The sequence below is a fragment of the Gastrolobium bilobum genome, unplaced genomic scaffold, assembly GCF_033153095.1.
Source record: "Gastrolobium bilobum isolate Gb01-03AN ecotype WA unplaced genomic scaffold, APGP_CSIRO_Gbil_v1 utg18793, whole genome shotgun sequence".
Taxonomy (NCBI): domain Eukaryota; kingdom Viridiplantae; phylum Streptophyta; class Magnoliopsida; order Fabales; family Fabaceae; genus Gastrolobium; species Gastrolobium bilobum.
The window spans coordinates 67,634-88,789 of NW_026896748.1; the positions used below are offsets into that span (position 1 = coordinate 67,634).

General features: G+C 30.1%; 2 protein-coding genes across 2 annotated transcripts; both read left to right on the plus strand.

Moving 5' to 3' along the window:
- Positions 1-7,192: 7,192 nt before the first annotated feature.
- On the plus strand, positions 7,193-8,719 carry LOC133301830 (alkane hydroxylase MAH1-like). The gene has a single exon (XM_061501527.1). It carries the CDS (start codon positions 7,193-7,195, stop codon positions 8,717-8,719), a length of 1,527 nt encoding a protein of 508 aa, XP_061357511.1.
- A 7,417-nt stretch (positions 8,720-16,136) lies between these two features.
- On the plus strand, positions 16,137-17,766 carry LOC133301839 (alkane hydroxylase MAH1-like). The gene has a single exon (XM_061501543.1). It carries the CDS (start codon positions 16,138-16,140, stop codon positions 17,638-17,640), a length of 1,503 nt encoding a protein of 500 aa, XP_061357527.1. The 5' UTR covers position 16,137; the 3' UTR covers positions 17,641-17,766.
- The last annotated feature ends 3,390 nt before the right edge of the window (positions 17,767-21,156 follow it).

Sequence of the window (21,156 nt, forward strand, 5' to 3'; positions counted from 1 at the left end):
TATTACCATAATTAATTGAGGGAAAAGCAATGTTATTAGAACTGGACCGGTCATTGATCCGGTCTAGGTACCGGGTCACTGGGTCAATGATTCAACCGGTGGGTCACTAGTTGAACTGCATGAACCAGATATATATATAAATTTATATTTTATACTTAATTATATAATAAATATTTTAAATGATGCTATCTAAATAATAACCTAGTGTAGTTTAGTGGTATTTGCTATGTTGCACAACCTCAATGGAAGGGGTTCAAACCCCATTAGATGTGATTTTTAAAATAACTCTTAACTTAATAGTTATATAATAAATATATTAAATGGTGTATATTACTCAACCAGTAATGGTGACTTAGTGGTATGAGAAGGTGCTCCTCGCACCAATGAGCAGGGTTCGAATCCCACTTGCTGCAAAAAAATAGCGGATCAACTACTTAAGCGGTCTAATAATGTAACCGGACCGGGTGATGGGCCGGTTTCCGAGCCAACCGGCCGGCCGGGCCGGTCCGATTTTTATAACACTGGGCAAAAGAGAAAAATAAATTCTTGCATATTAAATTTTATTATGCTAAAAGTTGTTCAATCATTGATATTGGTCTTGGCAAACTTCTCTGTCTTAACCAAATAAAAAGACCCCACTTTGAACTTCTCAACAATAGGAGTTCTTATTTCATAAAAATTTTAAAAATTGTTATAGAAGAATCACCCTGCCAACTGCCACATCTACATATACATAGTTGTACATATTTTTATGGGTTCGCTTTAAGTCAATGTAGATAAATATGAAGATAATTTATCTACATTGAGCTCAAAACAACTTCGTTTTGAGGCGAAATTTAAGGTATTTTAGTAATTATTATTTATTTCAGGGTTATAATAATCTTTTTCATTATAATTTTTTAATTTTTCAATGCGAAACGACGTCGTTTTGGGAGTAAATGTAGATAACTTATCTACATTCACTTTAGAAACATTAAAGCCTATTTTTATATATGTTTAGTAGATAAAATTATCTTCTACAATACAAGAAACACTAATCCCTTTTAATTATTAAGCTAAGCATGCTACTAAATAAGATGATGATGTTGCAATTATTATTGGAAATTTTCTTTCAACCTTGATAGAGAGGAAACACTTTTAGTTTGCTCAAGGGCAAAAATTGTTGTTTTTTTTTTTTAAATCTTAAATTGTTTTGTTTGGTTTCAGCGTGAGAAGTATTGGGCTTCAATGTTTAGAATTAGATAACCGTGGGCTTAGCCATTCAGTGTATTGGACCCAATAACAAAATGAGGAGGCCTAATCGCGTTTGGTAGAGGAGAAATTTTTTTTTACCCGAAAATTTTGATTTTAAAAAATATAATTTTTACATTCAGTTTACGATAATATTTAAAAATTTAAAATTTAGAAAAACTTAATTTTCCGAGAATCTTGAAGAATGACGTGCACGAAACGCCCCCAATTCTATATAATAACCCGTTAACAAGAATTAGAAAAATTCAATTTAAGGAAGAGTAGATCCATCCATCTTAGTTAGGTTAGTTTTCTAATGTTGGTACCTTTCTTTCTTTCTTTTTTTTTTTTTTTTTTTTTAAATTCATTTTCTTTATTTCTCTTTTGTTTCCTGGATAGCAAGTTCAGCCCAGTAATTGAATCGTTGGCTTTGGTTTTATTAACTCATAACTTATTGAAGTTTTATTTGATCCAATATCATACTTTGTCTTTAAAAAATTGCACTTCATAATTCTATATAATAATCCATTAACAAAATTTTTATGAAAAAATTATAACCTTTCTATTGTACTGATTGTTCAGGAAATAATAGCGGATACATAGACATATATGGAGTTTTTCCTTACTGGAAAATCATTTTCATTCTTTTTTATAATTAATTTGATTAGGTGTATTCATCCTTGAATTTTTTACTCCAATTATAAGTTACTCTAAACTTCCCCTCAGAAATGAAACCATACTATCCTACTAGTACTTAGGGGTGATAAATGAACTAGGGGTCTTTCAAGGGCCTTTGACTCGACTCGTAAAGGCCTGAGCTTATATGCTTAAAATTGGTTGTTGGAAGCAGATTTGAACTTGTATAAAAACTCTTTTATTAAAAAGGCCTTAAGCTTCAGTTCAAAAGCTCGGTCTTAGATCTCTTAGGCTGGCCTAGTATATTAATTTTTATTCTTATATTATATTTTTTATACTACTTGTAATAACCCCCCTCTCTCCTCAATCTATTTCATCTCATTTTATTGGTTAAACATACTTTTTGAATGATTTTGTTCTATATTATGCTGTTTGGATATACATTGAATTTATAAAATTACTAGTGCAGTTGATTGTACATTCTGTTTGGATAAATTTTTATTATCTTATTTTTTTAAACAGGCTAAATAAGGCTTTCATTTTTTGTAAATAAATCAGGTCACATGCCGATAATTATATTCATAACAGGTAATATGCTTGATCGATCAGGCTAACACATTTAAATACAGGGTTAACCTTTTAAGACCAAAGCTCGGCTTAGCTCGACCCGTTAACACTCCTACTAGTATCTGGTCATTTAGTTTTGAACTTCAATGGTCATTTATATCAATGGTCATTTATATATTTTGTTATGTTATTTCAGTTCCTACTTAAATAACTTTAAAAATATCAATTTGTTGCTATAATTGCAAATAAATGTTTTATACTATAATATTGAATATTTCCATTTTTAAATTTATCTCCCACGTGACTTGTACGTAAATAATATTCTTAGTAAATAAATTTCATAATAATAATTTTTCTCACTTTATACGAAATGAACTGAATTTAAAGATATTATATAATCAAAGTAAGATGTTTTAACTTTAAGATAGACAAACTTTTTATTGTAACACAATTTTTTTAGTTACTGTATATTATTTATTTATCATTTATATACCTCTATTAATTTGATGGAAAACTAATATTAGAATCCACGCGACAAAGAAAAATTATGCGTAGAGATGCCATGTGGAGAGCAGAGGCAGACCAATCAAATCTTGTGGACGGGGATATATAGTTGTAACTCGCGAATGAAATTTTTTCAGTTTTAATTAACCATTTTGTTACGTTACATAAAACTAAATAACGATTATCATTCGATATTATTTTATAATTGTTGATTTAATTTAGTAAAACAATAATAAAAATAATTATAAGAGATGGTGAAAAAAAATGTTATTAGTTAAAGTTTCCTCATTTTAATATATCAAATGATCGTTGTTTCTTATTACAAATTAATATTATTTTTATGCAAAATGTTGTACGTGTGATTTTCAAAAAAATAATTAAAGTGGCAAAAACGAACATTAAGATTTGGACACTGTTGGATACCGTGGCAGGATGGGAATTACATTGAAAATCAATTGTACATGCCGTGAGACATAAAATAGTCGTGCATGGCTGTCGCCTGACGATGAGATTAATGATGTATTGTGAATGTGGGTCAAATAAAAGTCATGAAAAACAAAAATTCTTAAATGCACTTAGGTGTATATCATTAAATATGAACAGTTTCATATCATAGCAGTTCAAATATAAACTTATTTGTGACAATATATGATTTTTTAATTTGTCATAAGTTAATATATTTTAACTGCTCTTAAAAAAAAAAAGTATATTATTTCTATATTTAATTATGTTTTGTAATTATATTATCATTTTTTGTAGGAATTTAATGGTATAACCGAAATAATAAAACATGTCTATGATATACGAGTCTAACTTGTTTTTATTTTGTAAATAAATTTTTTTCCTCTCTAAGTTCCCTTCATAATCCATACTTTTTAGTAGGAGTGCTTTTTAAAAGTTTAAAATATAATTGTCAAAACTGGATAATCCTGCTAATCAAGTCTGAAAACGGTGACTTGGCTATCAGTTAAATCAAGTCAAAATTCAATTAAACGAGTCATAATCAAAACCCGGTTAAAATTGGGTTTATTCATCTAAACTATATATATATATATATTCTTTTAACTTGGACCTCATGTTTTAAAAATTCTAGTCTGATACGAAAGCTTATTTAATTAAAGAGATAAATTTTCAGTACTCTTATAATACTAACTAGGACTTTGTATTACACCCTAGTTACAAAAACATGATTCATCTATTGAGTTTACTTATTTTTAACTTTATTAAGAAAGTATGTATTATATATACTGAAAATTGGTGAGGGTATACGTACAATCTCTTTTCCGTCACAATCTCTTACAATATTTTTATTATCGTTAGATCAAAATAAAATTAACAGCTTTCACATGATGTATTTTATAACTGTTAATTTCATTTTGATACAACAACAATAAAAGTGATTATAAGGGAAAAAATATTGTAATTATAACCTTCCTAAAAGAATTTACATTATTTAATAGCTTATTACACTTTAAATGGATTACATATTTTAAATAGGTTAACCACTAGACCAGGTCTTTCAAATAAGTTAAATAAATAAATTAATGATATACATATTAAGATATTATTTTAAATACAAATAAATTATCCATCAATGTTGGATGTAAAATTTATTATTCTTATATTTATATAAAATAAATTTGTTTCATATATATATATATATAATCTTTTATATAAAATAATTTGTTGAGGGAGAAAATAATATTCTCCTGCACACCAATCAAAAGTTTCTCATTTTTTTAAAAATTGGTAGGTCCTACTTTTTGTTTGTCTCTCCTAGAAGGTTAATAGTTTCTTCTGCAACAATAGAAATTAGAAACTATTAACCCATAATTTATTTTACAATCTTAAAGTTATGTCGTTTTGAAAATTAATGAAGGATATTTTTATAAAATTCATATAATAAAGAAACAAACAAAATTATTAAAATATTCTTCGTTAATTTCTATAACCCTTAAAACGACGTAATTTTGGGAGTTGCAGACTTTACAGGAGATGATTTTATCTCTTGTGTAGGAAAAACAATAAACCCTTGTTTATTACTATAAAAAATACATGAAATATTTTCTTAAGTGAACTCTAAGGTGATATGATTTGATATACTGTAATAAAAATATCCATGTTAATTTTCAAAATGTTTTTCAGATATATAAATGCTACAATCACTTTAGATGGATGTGATATAGGCTTTTTGACCCTTTTGCCCCTCATTAATTAATTAATAACAATTTTGCCCCTTATTGTAAACTATCTACCAATCTGTCCCTCTTTAATCGATTAACTTGATTATTTAATCGATTAAATGGTTGACTGGAGATTTAATCGATTAAATCTCCTTACTTAATCGATTAAATCTCCCAAGTGTCGTTTAATAGTGTCAAAGTTCAATATATTGCGGCAATTGGCCTCCAAAGACTTTTGATGCTTTGAAAGAGGAAGTTAGAACTGGACCTCAACATCCAAAAGCTATTGATTCCAGCATCAGTAATAGACCATGTGGCTTGGTGTTGCCATTCAAGTTCACGGCTTCTGCTGAAAATCCTTGTACCCTCACTCAAGAGAATGATGGTGATGAACCAAAAATCACTTTTGTCTAAGGTAATGGCAAAACCACCAAGAAGAACAACGGTTGCCCATATAAAACCAAGAGTTCCAAGGCCAGTTGCTGTTTTTTCAAGCACTGCAAGCCTCAGAGCAAAGAGGATAAGCTTCTTTTCTGATGCTCTAACTTCTGTTGGAGAAACACAACCAGCACCAGCACCAGCATCAGAACCACGGTCTTTCTTATCAATATTGTCAAGGCTACGAGGCTCAACCACTGTCTTTCCATTTGCGGCAATTGGACTTTGACACTATTAAACGACACTTGGAAGATTTAATCGATTAATTTGAAGTTTTAATTGATTAATTTGAAGTTTTAATCGATTAAATCTTCAAGTCAACTATTTTTGTCAGTTTTGACCATTTAATCGATTAAATCTTCAAGTTAATCGACTAAAGATGGGCAGATTGATAGCTAATTTACAATAAGAAATAAAATGATTATTAATTAATTAATGAAGGACAAAAGGGTCAGAAAGCCATGTGATATATATTGAAAATGATGGTATGCATGTTTGTCTTCAAAATAGATGGTGGAATCCGTATATGCATATATACCAGCTTAATTATAACTATTCTTTCCGACATCAATTCTCGGCTTTTCATTTATTAGAGGTGTTCAATCATCTTGCAACCGTTAACTAGAATAAAAAATGAAGAATGGGGACAAAAACATTCGAATGACAAGAAGAAAAAACTTTAAAAAAATATAGATGAAGAGAAGGAACAAAAGTCTTGAAAAAAAAAAAACACAAAACTGGTATTAATTAAAAAGAGAATTAAATAAATTGAAGATTTAAGCCATTGCAAATGGACTATTAAAGAGGTTTTAAATAGTTTACCAAAAAAAAAAAAGAGGTTTTAAATAATTTTGTAGATTCAAACCTGAATGATATCTATATAAAATAAAATCATTCAAGATTTAAAAAAGATAAAAAGAAAATGGTCAAATTTAAAGTTATTGGAAATTCAAATTTTAAAATTAAAAAAAAGAAGACATTTTTCTCTTTCATCACAACTCAAGAGATAAAATTATCTCCTGTTTACCAAAAAAAAAAAAAATTATCTCCTGAACTTCAAAATAACCTTGTTTTGGGATTTAAAAAAACCAAAATACAAGATATTTTAGTAGAATTCATCGTACGAAGAGGAAAATAAATTTTTTAAAATACCTATTTTTTTTTTTAAACCTCAAAACTATAGCGTTGTTTTAGGGTTGTAGAAGATAATTTTATGTTTTATTACAAAGAAAAATATGTTTACATGTGTATGTAAATTATCACATTACAGAAGTGGCCGCTAAAAGCAAAGTATCAATTAAAGGTACTAACTCGATCTGGACAAACTGTATAAAAAAGCTAATTAATTAGTCCAATTTATGCATTTTGTTTTCAAAACGAACAAAAGTTACCGTGGCAGATCATATGATCAGACAAAATGCATAAAACATTATTTTATTGAATAGTATCATTACAACTCATTATTAAGTCTGTAAACAAAAAATTTGTGAATATAATTTTTTTTTTTCATAATTTAATTGTGGGTTGAATTGCACTATATATATACACACACACACACGGGGATGGCATAATTAACAGCCACATCTATAAAGTGATCATAAAACATATCAAAGAACAAACTTCCTTGATTCACAATGTTCTTGTTTCGTTTCGCAGCAACATTTATAGCACTCCTCATCTTCCTCTATCGTTTCCATCAGAAACGATGCTGTAGAAACCCCACCTTCTTAATAAACTGGCCTTTCCTTGGTAATTTACCACAAGTCCTATGTAACTTGTGGCGGATACATGATTTTGTAACCGATGCTTTGAAACCACAAGGTGGCACTGGTGTGTTTATTGGACCTTGGTTTACCAACATGAACTTTTTGATCACTAGTGACCCCATGAACATTCACCACATCATGAGCAAGAGTTTTGACAACTACGTTAAGGGACCCGAGTTTCGTGAGATTTTTCAAGCTTTCGGAGATGGGATATTCACTGCTGATTCAGATACATGGAAATACAACAGGTCTCTCTTCCATTCCTTGTTCAAACAAAGAAGCTTTGAGGTTTTTCTTGTGAAAACCATTCAGAAGAAGGTTGAGATAAGGTTGCTTCAAATATTGGATCATGTTCAAAGACAAGGGATTGTGGTGGATCTCCAAGATGTGTTCAACCGTTTCACATTTGATAACATATGCTCCATAGTTCTTGGACATGATCCTAATTGTCTTTCCATTGATTTCCCAGAAGTTGCATGTGAGAAGGCTTTTAATGAAGCAGAAGAGTGTATATTCTACAGACACATAGTTCCAAGCAGTGTTTGGAAGTTGCAAAAATGGCTTCAAATTGGTCAAGAGAAGAAGATGACAGAAGCATGTAAAACATTTGATGAATTCCTTTATGCATGTATAGCATCTAAGCGTGAAGAGCTAAGCAAGTACACCGAAAGTGAAATGGCTGAAGCTCACGTTGATGACTTGCTAGCAGCTATGATCATGAGAGAGGAAAAGGGACAAGTACGTGATGACAAGTTTCTAAGAGATGCATCATTCAATCTTTTTGTAGCAGGAAGAGATACCATAACTTCAGCACTCACTTGGTTCTTCTGGCTTGTTGCTACACATCCATTAGTGGAAGCCAAGATTCTTGAAGAGATCAAAGAAAAGTTAGGGGACGAAGGAGAGAAGAATAAGCAAGGGGTTTTAGGTGTGGAGGAGGTGAAAAAACTAGTTTATCTCCATGGTGCTATATGTGAAGCTTTGAGGCTTTTTCCTCCAATACCTATTGAGCGCAAGCAAGCATTAAAAGGTGACATACTTCCAAGTGGTCACATTGTTAATCCCAATTCAATGATATTATGTTCTTTGTATGCAATGGGGAGATTTGAAGAAATATGGGGAAAAGATTGCTTGGAGTTCAAGCCAGAGAGATGGGTCTCTGAGAGAGGAAGCATTGTTTATGCACCATCTTACAAATTCATCAGTTTTAATGCAGGACCAAGGACTTGTTTGGGCAAAGACTTGTCCTTTATTCAAATGAAGATTGTGGCAACTGCTATTTTGTACAACTATCGTGTTCATGTGGTGGAAGGTAATTTTGTTACACCGAGTCACTCAATTGTACTTCTTATGAAGTATGGTCTGAAGGTTAGGCTAACAAAAAGAAGAATTTGAAGGAAGAATTTGAAGGAAGAATTTCAGGTTCAGATGTAAGAAGACTTCTGAAAACTATTCTGTCATGTTTGTTTCTATCAGATAACTAAATAATGTACTATCCATTGCGCTACTCGCTAGCATGATAATGTTTGTAGTTAGTTTGCCTGAAGAAATATTGTTAAATGATATATTAGTTAACGTGTAGTGTGACTAATATTTTGTTTAGGTTTTTTAATTTTCATTAATATTAATGATGTATCTACCCTTTTTTCTTTTTGTTGGTAAACTGATGTATGGATCCTTTATTATTTTTAGACTTTTAGTTTGTGTTTTTATTTCTCATTTTAAATAAATTTGTTAAATGGTGATCTTAAGGTATCAATTAAGGGATTAGAAATTTAATTAATTTGATATACTTAAATACAACAAATTATTTATTTTTAGTTATTAAAAGCATTTAATATTAGAGAGTCGATCGATAGAAAATCAATCTGGTAAGGGGAGGTTATACTTACTACCTCTTACTACTAAATTCTAACCGTTGATTTCCGCTAATTTAACGGTTGTAATTTATGGGATCATACTTATTAATTAATTATTAATTTCTAAGAAATTATAACCGTTAGATTGGCGGAAATCAATGGTTAAGATTTGGTAGTAAGAGATAATAAGAAAAATAGGTAATAAGTATAACCTTTCCATATATATATATATATAGAGAGAGAGAGAGAGGTAGGATCCTTTGACACCTTATCTGATAGCCGTTAGATCAAAAAAGATCAATGGTGTCACATGCTTACAAATCAGAGTCATTGATCTTTTTTGATCTAACGGCTATCAGATGAGGTGTCAAATTTCAAATTTGACACCGGTGTCAAAGGATCCTACCTTATATATATATATATATATATATATATATATATATATATATATATATATATATAATTTTTAAGAAATGGATTTTTCACCTCTAAAGTCTTCTCTTCAATTGACAGAAGAATATGGTATACTTTGTTGTCAGAGTTACTGAAGTAGAGTGGGGATTCTGGATTCACCTCATTGATTATATACAATAGCATTTGCCAAATGAATTTTCTCATGTTTTTTTTAACCTGATCGTTTTATATGAAAAATTTCCGTCATTCATTCATATATCAACGTTTATCAATTAAAATGATAATTTCATCTTCTTCTTACGAACTTTTTTATTAAAATTGTGACCATAAATACGACAATTACATGATATATCTTGTTTAAATAATATATGAGATGAAACATCTTCCTAACCATTATTTGTAAGAAATTTCATAAAATAGGTTATATGAAATTAGAACTCCAAAAAGATTTAGGCTTACTTGTTGAAGACATGATTCTTGATTTCTTGAAGGCTTCTTGTTTCCTCTAATGCTCCTGCAATGGAAAGACCATGATCTTCCTCTACAATTCACACCACTCTCTGATCACAACCGTCGATGGGGCGAGTTGTGGAGTAACGATTTTCTAACACGTTGTGAATGCAGAGAGGACCTAGCCAAACTTATTAACCCTAGTCCCCTTCCCATCATGAGCCTATGAGTTAGGCCTACACTGTTACCCACAATAATCAGTTTACAGATATCCAAGTCTAAACAAAAAGATTACTTAATTAAATGAGCTTTATACTACACCCCATATGGATCATGACTTAACCCATTTTTATCAAAACAAAAAAAATTACAAGATTGAAGCTTACAATTAAGTCAAAATCAATTGTAAAATTTTAATTTAAAAGAGAAAAGGAAACAAATTATTTGAAAATGACTCTCGGGCTAAGGGCTAATTCTTATAATGTGGCCACATTTTAAGTAAAACACATGATCCAATATGCGATATATGAATATGACTTCATCAAACTAAAATCAAATAATATTGAATCAGGCGGTGATTATACCCTTACCCTTACCGATATAAGACTTTTCATGGTCACAAATGTTACTTAACTCTGTCGAATAGTCATTAGTGTGGAGTGTAGCAAGAAAATAACATGCCAATATAAACTAACAACAGCCAAACTGCTATTTTATCTGTCGGTCCTCAAATTTCTCTCCAATGCCTCGACCCTTCGACCAATTTTATAAAACGAAATACCAGAGACAATTTGTCAGTAGTTACCCCTGTAGTTCTGAAAAAGTTGTTGTTGCACCTAACACTTTGTTGGATATTTTTGCTTCGGTGATTACTTCATTTCCGTAGTGATGGTTTCTTGTGTCTGCAGTCAATACTTTCAATCCGTGAATATTATTAAAAGAGAGCCTACGGATGCATGCATGCCTGTAAAAAAATTAAGTCTGACACGTGACGTGATTATATGCAACGTACCCCATTAGAAGGAGAAAATGGCCCTACGTTATTACTATGTGATGTTACACGACGTCGTCGTCTTAGTGTTGATCATCTCAACTTGCATAACTTCAATTTTAAATGAGGTGCTTCTCTTCTTTGAATTCTGATAGTGATAGTGGAATACTGCAACGTATGCTATGTCGGGTCGCAAAGGAGTTAAGAGGCTTAAATATTTGTCCTGATATATGTGCAACTCATCTAGTTTTGTACTCATGCTTTGTATGGACTATATGGAGTAACTGGAGTCACGAGGAGAGAGAATTAATCTACTATGTTAAGTTTACTTATTAAAAAAAACAAACAAACTAGTATATATATGTTCACTCTATTAGTTGCTTTTTTAAATAAAAAATAAGAACATTATTCTTACAATCTCTTACAACTTATTTTTCTCACCATTCATTTTTATCAATCCAATAGTTATAATTTATTGGGTCATATTTATTAATGAATTATTAATTTTTAATAAATTATAACCGTTGAATTTATGAAAATCAATGGTAAAAAATTAAGTTATAGAAGGTTGTAAAATTTTTAAGTTATAAGAATAACGCTGTTTGTAAAGAATATGGAGTGAGGAGAGAGAATTAATATACTGTTTACTTATTAAAAAAAGACTAGTATATATGTTCAGTCTATTAACGTGTACTAGAGCACATGAACCGTCTTTTTGGGGAAGAAAATGCTTGTGCACAGCACCACATTGGGATGCAAATCATTAAGTGATGGTGCCATGTTTCAGTTGAATTTGTTTTATTGTGTGTGTGAAATTTACATGTAATTACATAAACAATTATAATTTTAGTTTTTTCATGTTAGATTTATAACATTTAAATTCTTAATATAAGTAATTGTTTTCTAAAGCGTAATCCATTTATCTTATCAAAGCTAGACTTATATGATTATGAAGCATAATTTTGGATAGTAATTTGGTCAATAAGCTATAAAGCTTTTTATAATATACAATATATATATATATATATATATATATATATATATATATATATATATATTATTTAAAAAAATTACGAAGTAGCTTTTTTCTAAGTAAGAAAAAACTTAAATTAATTGGAGTATATGAACTCAACCAAAACACCTGAAGAATTTAAATGATATACTTGACTTAAGTTAATAATTGATAAAAAATAGAGATTCATAAAATATTTAAATCCTATTATTATTCTACCACTAAAAAAATTCTAACTTTGACCATGCGGGCAAGATCATTGACGGAAGTTTTTATTTTTTTTAGTACAATATATATTTTTTTGGGATTCATGGGGTAAATATTTAATATTAAAAAATATGAGTTTAATGTCTCTCATTAGGAGATATAATTATCTCCTTCGTACACATAAAAGTACGTGAGACCCATATTTTTTCTTTCTCTTTTTTCATATGGGCCCAATACACTTTTATGTGTGTGTAGAAAATAATTTTATCTCTTATAACATAAGAAACATTAAACTCAAATAATATTTACGTCTTTTGAATCATTTTTTAAAAGTTATTAATTAATTTGTGGGATAAGATATTATGCCTAAATTTTTCTTGTCTACCCTTCTTACATATCTCCAATACCGTTAGATCAGAATTTGAGAAAAGAGAAATAGTGAAAATTAATTAATATTATGATCTAATAGTATTTAAAATGAATGAGTTGAGTAGACATGAAAAAAAATGTAGGCATAATATCATATTTCTTAATTTTATTGATTTAAGTTTACTGTAATCTATTGTATTGATTAACTACATTATGTTAAATTTTGAAAGATGATTGAATTTGTCTAGCAAGAAAACAAGTCAATGTGAGGCCTGATATGGTCATAAAAAGATGATGCTGTTGCAATTTTTAAGCTAAAGATTGCGTTGCTGTGAAGAATGTTTTGACTCTTGTTATATTTCTATGTTTTTCAGTGAAGCCCAAAACCAGTTTTGGATGTGATATGAAAATTTGGGCTCTTGTTGACGAAGTGTCACAATCCATCATCTACCTGATAATTTAATGAGTAAAAATTAAGGGAAAAACTATTCTCATTCTATATGAGATAAGTTTTCTCTTACACATTCTTTGATAATTTGGTTATTTTTTTTCTTTTCATTTTTTAGGTGATGGAATCCACAAGTTTATCTTTATGACATGAGATAATTTATCTCCTTTAACATGAGATTAATAAAACCTAAAAGTTAAATAATTATTGTGCCGAAAAATTCAGTGTATCGTTACTTTCTTTCTTTTACATACCAGCTGTCAGGAATGGGCTCGTAATAACGGAAATTTTTAATATGGTCCTGTCCCTTCATGGTCTTTCCATTGAGTCAGTGACACGTGAATTTTTTATTTTTTTTCTCTCTCCTCTCTCCTCTCTCCTCAATTTTTCTCTCACTCTCTCTCCTTCACCCCACCCAATCCCTTGTGGGGCCAAATTTAATCTCCATAATAACATAATGGGAAAGGGGCTTACGTGTCTGCTGGCCCGGCCCATGTAGGACAATTTGGCTCCGTTGTATTTGTACCCAAGAAAATTATACTTTTCTTAATAAATCATCTTAATAATCCTCTTATTTATTTAAGAAATAAATTATTAAATAATACATTTTAAATTTATATAATATTAAATGCTCTGTTTGTTTAATATTTAGTTTCTTTTATATCAATCATAATTATCTCTTTAAGGTGAGTAAGCTCTTTCGAATATCTCTACAAATTTTAACTTTTTAAGCCGATTTTAAAACTAATTCCAAGTGCAAAGAGAGCTAATGCCTTCCAAACTTGGCAACTGGAGGTGTCAATTCATATGGTCGAAGTCATGTTTGTGTTTATTTGGATTAGAATAAATATGCACTTTATCAATGTTTGGTTTTATTTGGATTAGAATAAATATGCACATTATCAATGTTTATAAGTAAGTTTAGCTCATGCAAGCAAGATTGTATATATGTATATCTTTTCGCTCTATTTAGCAAATACTGTTGTTACTCTGATACTGATACCTCTAATAGTGCCCTAACTTTTGTTCTGGTTATACAAATTTATTGTATTTGATAGATTAAAATATTATTTAGCTCATGTAATTTGTAAAGATACATTTTATATCCATTTAAACTTTTAATCAATTGTAATGACAAAATAAAATATTCAAAATTTAAAGTGATATTAAAATTATTTGCTAAAGGAAAAAGTAGGGAGAGATTATATTTACTACTGAAAATTTTTATAACTATTACTACTAAACTAATTATCATTGATTTCCGCCAATTTAACGGTTATGGTACATTTATTAATTAATTATTAATTTCTAATAAATTATAATAGTTAGATTGACGAAAATCAACGATGATTAATTAAATAGTAAGAGTTGTAAAAATTTTCAGTAGTAAGTATAACCGCCGACGAAAAAGTGATATGAAAATTATTTCCCTTTTAAGTTTTGTATAACATTAATTGAAAGTATTTAATATCACATGAAGTAAAATTTTTTAATATTATAATATTTAAGTTGTATACAATATGATTTCAAAAACTGAGTATATTATTAGGAATAAGTATTAGGGATAATGATAAGATAATATTTGAATTATTTTAACAGCTTTTAATCCTATCTCTATCTCTTAGTTGCTTATACTTTGTTCTAATTTAATTTCACTAGAAACTGGGAAGAGTGGAGATTGAACATGTAATTCTATTGTCACTTTGGCTCGGATATCATATAAAGAATTATTTTAAACTAATAACTTCTTAGAACTTGGGCATTGGTAATCTCCATGCTTCAACTTGACAGGGAGTATATATCAAGGATAATGATAAGATAATATTTGAATTATGTAACAGTTTATATCTTTATTTGTTGGGTTTTATTTTTCTCATATTATTGAAGATAAGTATCTCTTACCATAGACACATGATGTGGCGGGACCCATCACCCATTAAAAAAAGAAAAAAAAATAGTGACACAACTTTTTATGTGAGAGTATCATGAGATAGTTATCTCATGTAAAATGAGAGAATAATTTCCCTTACTTGTTAAAAACTAAGCAACTAATAGATAAGGATAGAAAAAGAAGCTAACTAAGCAACTAACATGAATCGATGAGATAAAAACACAAGCTGTTATAGAATTTAAATATTATATTATCCTTATCCCTAATATGTATTAAATTTATAGGATAAAAAGAAAATTTAAATATTCCGCCAACAGCTTTTCATAAAAGAAGTATTTTTTTGTGAGCATAAAAGAAGTATTTAATTAAATAAGAAAGTGCTTCAAAAATTTAATAACGAAATAGGGGTTGATTTCATTTCTATAAAAAAATTTCTCATAATACCCTCGTACGACAAGTAAGAGATTAGTTTCTTAAAATTAAATAACGTCAAGTGACGAAGGTGAAAACTCCCCCAAATCAGTTATTTTATTTTTTCCACATATATGCGTTATAAATTTATGAATTCTCTTTTTCTACGGTCAATGTAGATAATTTATCTATATTAAACTCAAAACGACGTCGTTTTGAGGCAGAAATTAAAGTATTTTTGTAATTATAATTCATTTCAGGATTATAATAGTCTTTTTTATTATAATTTTTTAATTTTTCAATTCAAAATGACGTCGTTTTGTTAACGAATGTAGATAACTTATCTACATTCACCGTAGAACATTAAAGCCTAAATTTATAATAAGTAATTAAAAACCTTTTCATTTAAACTAACATATGTTGATAATTGATTTATGCATCCAATAACAGTTTTTTAATTTAAAAAAAAGATAAATACAGAGAGCAATGCATATAAATTTTTAATTAGAAGGTGACAGGCACCTAATCCAAAGACAGACACCGGAAAAAATACCCTAAATCTCTTTCTCATTCAATTTGACGTATCTCATATCCTACTTAAAATGCAATTGGTGGACCAAATCGAGTGGCTAGTAAACATCATCTTCTGGGGCTAACATATGAGCAAATAAACAAAAACAAAATAAAAAATATCTGCCTCTTTATAACGAGTCATACCGACAAACGAAAATAATAGTCATCCTTGTTTTGCGATGGCCATCATGATTGCCTATGCACAAATAATTGCAGCATTCCTCTGCTTCTTATGCATCTTCCATCGAAGAAGATGTTCCAAACACCCCTTACTCATAGACTGGCCTTTCCTTGGTATGTTACCACAACTCCTATGTAACTTGTCCCGAATCCATGATTTTGTAACCGATATTTTGAAACGAAAAGGTTGCACTGGTGAGTTCACAGGACCCTGGTTCACCAAAATGAACTATATGATCACTTGTGACCCCATCAACGTGCACCACATTCTCAGCAAGAACTTTGACAACTACGTTAAAGGGTCAGAGTTTCGTGAGATTTTTCAACCTTTCGGACATGGGATATTCACTGCTGATTCAGATACATGGAGATACAACAGGTCTTTGTTCCATTCTTTGTTTAAACAGAGAGGCTTTGAGGTGTTTCTTGTGAAAACCATTCAGAATAAGGTTGAGAGAAGCTTGCTTCCAATATTGGATCATGTTCAAAGACAAGGGATTGTGGTGGATCTCCAAGATGTGTTCAACCGTTTCACATTTGATAACATATGCTCCATAGTTCTTGGACATGATCCTAATTGTCTTTCCATTGATTTCCCAGAAGTTGAATGCGAGAAGGCTTTTACAGAAGCAGAGGAGTGTATATTCTACAGACACACAGTGCCAAAAAGTGTTTGGAAGTTGCAGAAGTGGCTTCAAATAGGTCCAGAGAAGAAGGTCACAGAAGCATGTAAAACATTTGATGAATTCCTTTATGCATGTATAGCGTCAAAGCAAGAAGAGTTAAGCAAGTACAACAAAAATGAAACGGCTGAGTCTCACGTTGACTTGCTTACAGCTTTGATGAGAGAAGAGAAAGGACAATTACATGATGACAAGTTTCTAAGGGACGCAGCATTCAATCTTTTTGTAGCAGGGAGAGATACTATAGCTTCAGCACTCACTTGGTTCTTCTGGCTTGTTGCTACACACCCATTAGTGGAAGCCAAGATTCTTGAAGAGATCAAAGAAAATTTTGGGGACAATATTAAGCAAGGGGTTTTAGGCGTGGATGAGGTGAAAAAACTAGCTTATCTTCACGGTGCTATATGTGAAGCTCTGAGGCTTTTCCCTCCTATTCCTTTTGAGCGCAAGCAAGCAATTAATGGTGATATACTTCCAAGTGGTCACATTGTTAATCCTAAAACTATGATATTATTTTCTTTGTATGCAATGGGGAGACTTGAAGAAACATGGGGAAAAGATTGCTTGGAATTCAAGCCAGAGAGATGGATCTCTGAGAGAGGAGGCATTGTTTATGAACCATCTTACAAATTCATCAGTTTTAATGCAGGACCAAGGATTTGCTTGGGAAAAGAATTGTCCTTCATTCAAATGAAGATCGTGGCAACTGCTATTTTGAGCAATTATCGTGTCCATGTGGTTGAAGGTCATGTTGCTACCCCGAGCCTTTCCATTGTACTTCTTATGAAGCATGGTTTGAAGGTTAAGATTACAAAAAGAGAAATTTGATGGTAAGAATTTTAATTTCAAATGTACCAAGTATGTGTAGAAACCATTGTGTCATGTTTGTGTGTGTACCAGAGAACTTAGTTATATAGAATAAATGCATTTGGGTTGTGAAAATAACAAGAGGAAGCGGGAACTTCATTGTAACTTCTAATATAAAGATTGAGCATGTTTACTTTATTAACTATTTGAATGTATGAATATCCTTTATCACTTAATTTCCTCAAACTATCATCTTTAAATTTAGTTATTAGGATTATTTGTACCTCAACTCTTTTTGGTTATTGTCATGTTCAGCGATATTGGCTTACATGGTCCCCATCTTAATTCCAAGGTTCAATTGATAACACAACTAGTATTTTATTATAACAGCTAACAATGAAAGGGCTGTCTCCACTTTGCCCAAATAGAAACCAAATGGTAAAGAGCAAAGACTACTATTTCTAACTTTGTTAAGTACTCCATGTCAATAGGAGCATTCATTATGACAGCTTGTCATAATGAGATAAGTTTTCTCTCTTACACACCAATCGATAAGTGTGTCACCTTTTTCTTTTATTTTATTTTATTTTTTCGAGTGGTGGAGTCCATTTGTTTGTCTCTATGACATGAGATAACTATCTCCTTTAACCTGATATTAATAAAATCCTTCATTATATTTTGTAAGTGTTGCATATATATATTTTTCCAAAATGTCTTAAATAAGTCAGAACCAACCAGACTTTGTTGGTTTAATTTCATTCCCAAATTGCATGTGATCTAGTACAAAATGGTGACAAGAGTTCTAACTTTGAGAACGAAGAGTCATATATATGTGTGTTGTCCATGATAGTGATGTGGTAACAAAGTCTATGGGGTGTCCATATCGTATTAGAAAATTGTGTAAGAAATTCAAGTGTGAGGGTAAAATTATTTGAGGATACACTAACAAAAAACTATATAAGCGAAAGGAATGATAAACTCAAATTCTTAAAATTTAAATTAAGATGAGTCGTGCTGCCCACATGATTGATGTGCTGCTTATAAATATTCCTTGTGGCGAAGGGGAACTATATTGAGCCCCACAAACACAATAAAGTGATTTTTGTGTACTTCGGGAAAGTTGTATTTTTTTGCATTTTACCTAAAGTGATACATTACGAAAGCGAGTTTGAGTTCCTATACTAGTAAAGAAATTAAGACCCTAGTTTATTTTGTACAATATCGCTATCCACTTTTTTTTTTTTTTTTGGTAAATATATCGCTATCCACTTAACTAGTAGCTATATTAAATGAAACGAACACGTAAAAAAATAATTTGATATAATTAGAGGTGTAAATAGGTTAGGTTAGGCTAGCTTTGGGTAAAAAAAATAATTTGATATAATTAGGGGGTGTAGATAGGTTAGGTTAGGTTAGACTTTGGTTTAAATAGGTCAGATCTGTGCAAAAAATCTTGGGTTTGGCGCTGGCCTGTTAGCCTGTGTATGTCCCAAATTACAAGTCTGACCTTACCTATATTTTAAAAATAAAAATCTTGGCCTAAGTTTACTAGCCTGTTTAAGCCTATTAAATATTCAACAATTACAAGAATAACTAAAATAATATTACTCTATTATTCAAAATTATTAAAATAATAGTTTTATTTATTTTATTTAAAATAAATAATATGATATATGCCGGCCTATAGACTTATAGGCCCGACATGTACAAAAAAGTCTATGGCCTATTTTCTAAATAGATTTTTTTTAAAAGCATAGGCTTGTTCTATTTTACTATTTGTAATAGGCTAAGTTTGGCTTAATATAAGCTACGCCGTAATTCCCTGTACGTCAGCCTAGCCCATTTACACCTCTTGATATAATGATAAATTGTTAAAAACTGAAAAGAAAATACTTGAATAGTAAAGATAAACCAAAATATAAAAGGGAAAACATTTTCTTATGTTGTAGGAGAATTATTTTCTCCTATCATTGACCATTCGATTTTCGTGCAATATTTTCTTTTAATTTTATGTTTTTTTAATAAATGTGAACCCTACACAAGATATGTCTATAACATGAGAAAATTTTCTCACGGAGAAAATTGAAACCCAATACAAAATAGCTGAAAGAAAGGAAAACAATAAAAAATGGTAAAGTACGAGAAATAAATACTGGAAGTACGAACCGGAAATGTAGAGAGAAGATATAAATGAAAATCAATTGACATTAGATCTAGTGATTTTGTTGCGTTAGATACTTAGATTGAATTTTCTTTGCAATTGAGTGTAAAGTGGTTAGTTATTCATAGATATTCAAAATAGTCGTTAACAAGTGGCTATTACTTCTTGTCCTTTCAATTAATTTGCTCATTTTTATCTTCATATTTGAGTTCCTGTAACTTCATAACAAATTGTTGGAAGCTGTCTCAATCGATTATTATGATATAGGAAATGGTTTAAAACCCCTTAATATTAGGTCAATTCTTTAGCTAATGAATAACTACTTGGATGGAACCAATTAAATTGACAACCGACCTACTTTAAGGCCCAATACTCTTGAACGCGCATTCCATAATCCATTAGGTCAAACAACCATTACAGATGTTTGGTAGAAGATTTTGTTAAGGATAGCTAGGCAAATAGAAGTGGTATTTTTGAATGTCCATATTTGGTATCATGTTTTAAATTTTTTTGCTAGGGAACTCATTTGTCTAGTATTTGCTTTTTGTGTGTAAAAACATTGTTGAATAATACTACCTACAAGGTGGTATTTGCTGATAGATGGAGAAATCCAAAAAGGATTGCAAACAAGGAGACCAAAATGACTCTGATGTTTGAAAAAACTATAGCAAACTAAAATCATATTTTTCTATTTTATTTTAGGCAAGGGTTGTTGTGGTAATTTAACCATATTTTCCCACCTATATTTTACTTTCAACCAAATATAGACTTATAAAATTCTACCCAATTTTTCGGATAAATTTTTGGCCAATCAAACAACATTTTTTTAATTTTCCTACCAAACTTTATTTCCCACCATATCCCTAGTAATTACATTTTTCTGGTAAAAAAATTTTCTCCTCTACCAAATGCCCCCTTAAGACATTTGTAAATTAACTAACCTTCATAGTTGTTTGTGATTGTCCAATATGAATTTTAGCTTAACACAATTTTTTTGGGTGTTAATAACACCACTCCATTAAAAATATAACTTGTAGTACATATGCTGCTATATTAATTATAAACGAAGTTATCAATATAAAATAGTAAATTACTCATATATAAGTAGAAGTTCGCAATTATTATAAAAAAAAATGCAATGTGTTATAAAATAAAGAAAGAGACATGAGAGAAAGATGTGTTACAAGATAAAGTAAGAGTAAAGAAGAGAAATCAAAGGGAAGTAATATGGAATTCTTATTTTCATTAACCAACAATTTTTTCAATACAAGCAACGTCCATACTTACAATCATGAATGGGGGAATTAATGTTTTGTTAATATGGTGGTTACAAAATTATAAATGAGGGATACTTACATCATTAATACCGAGATTAC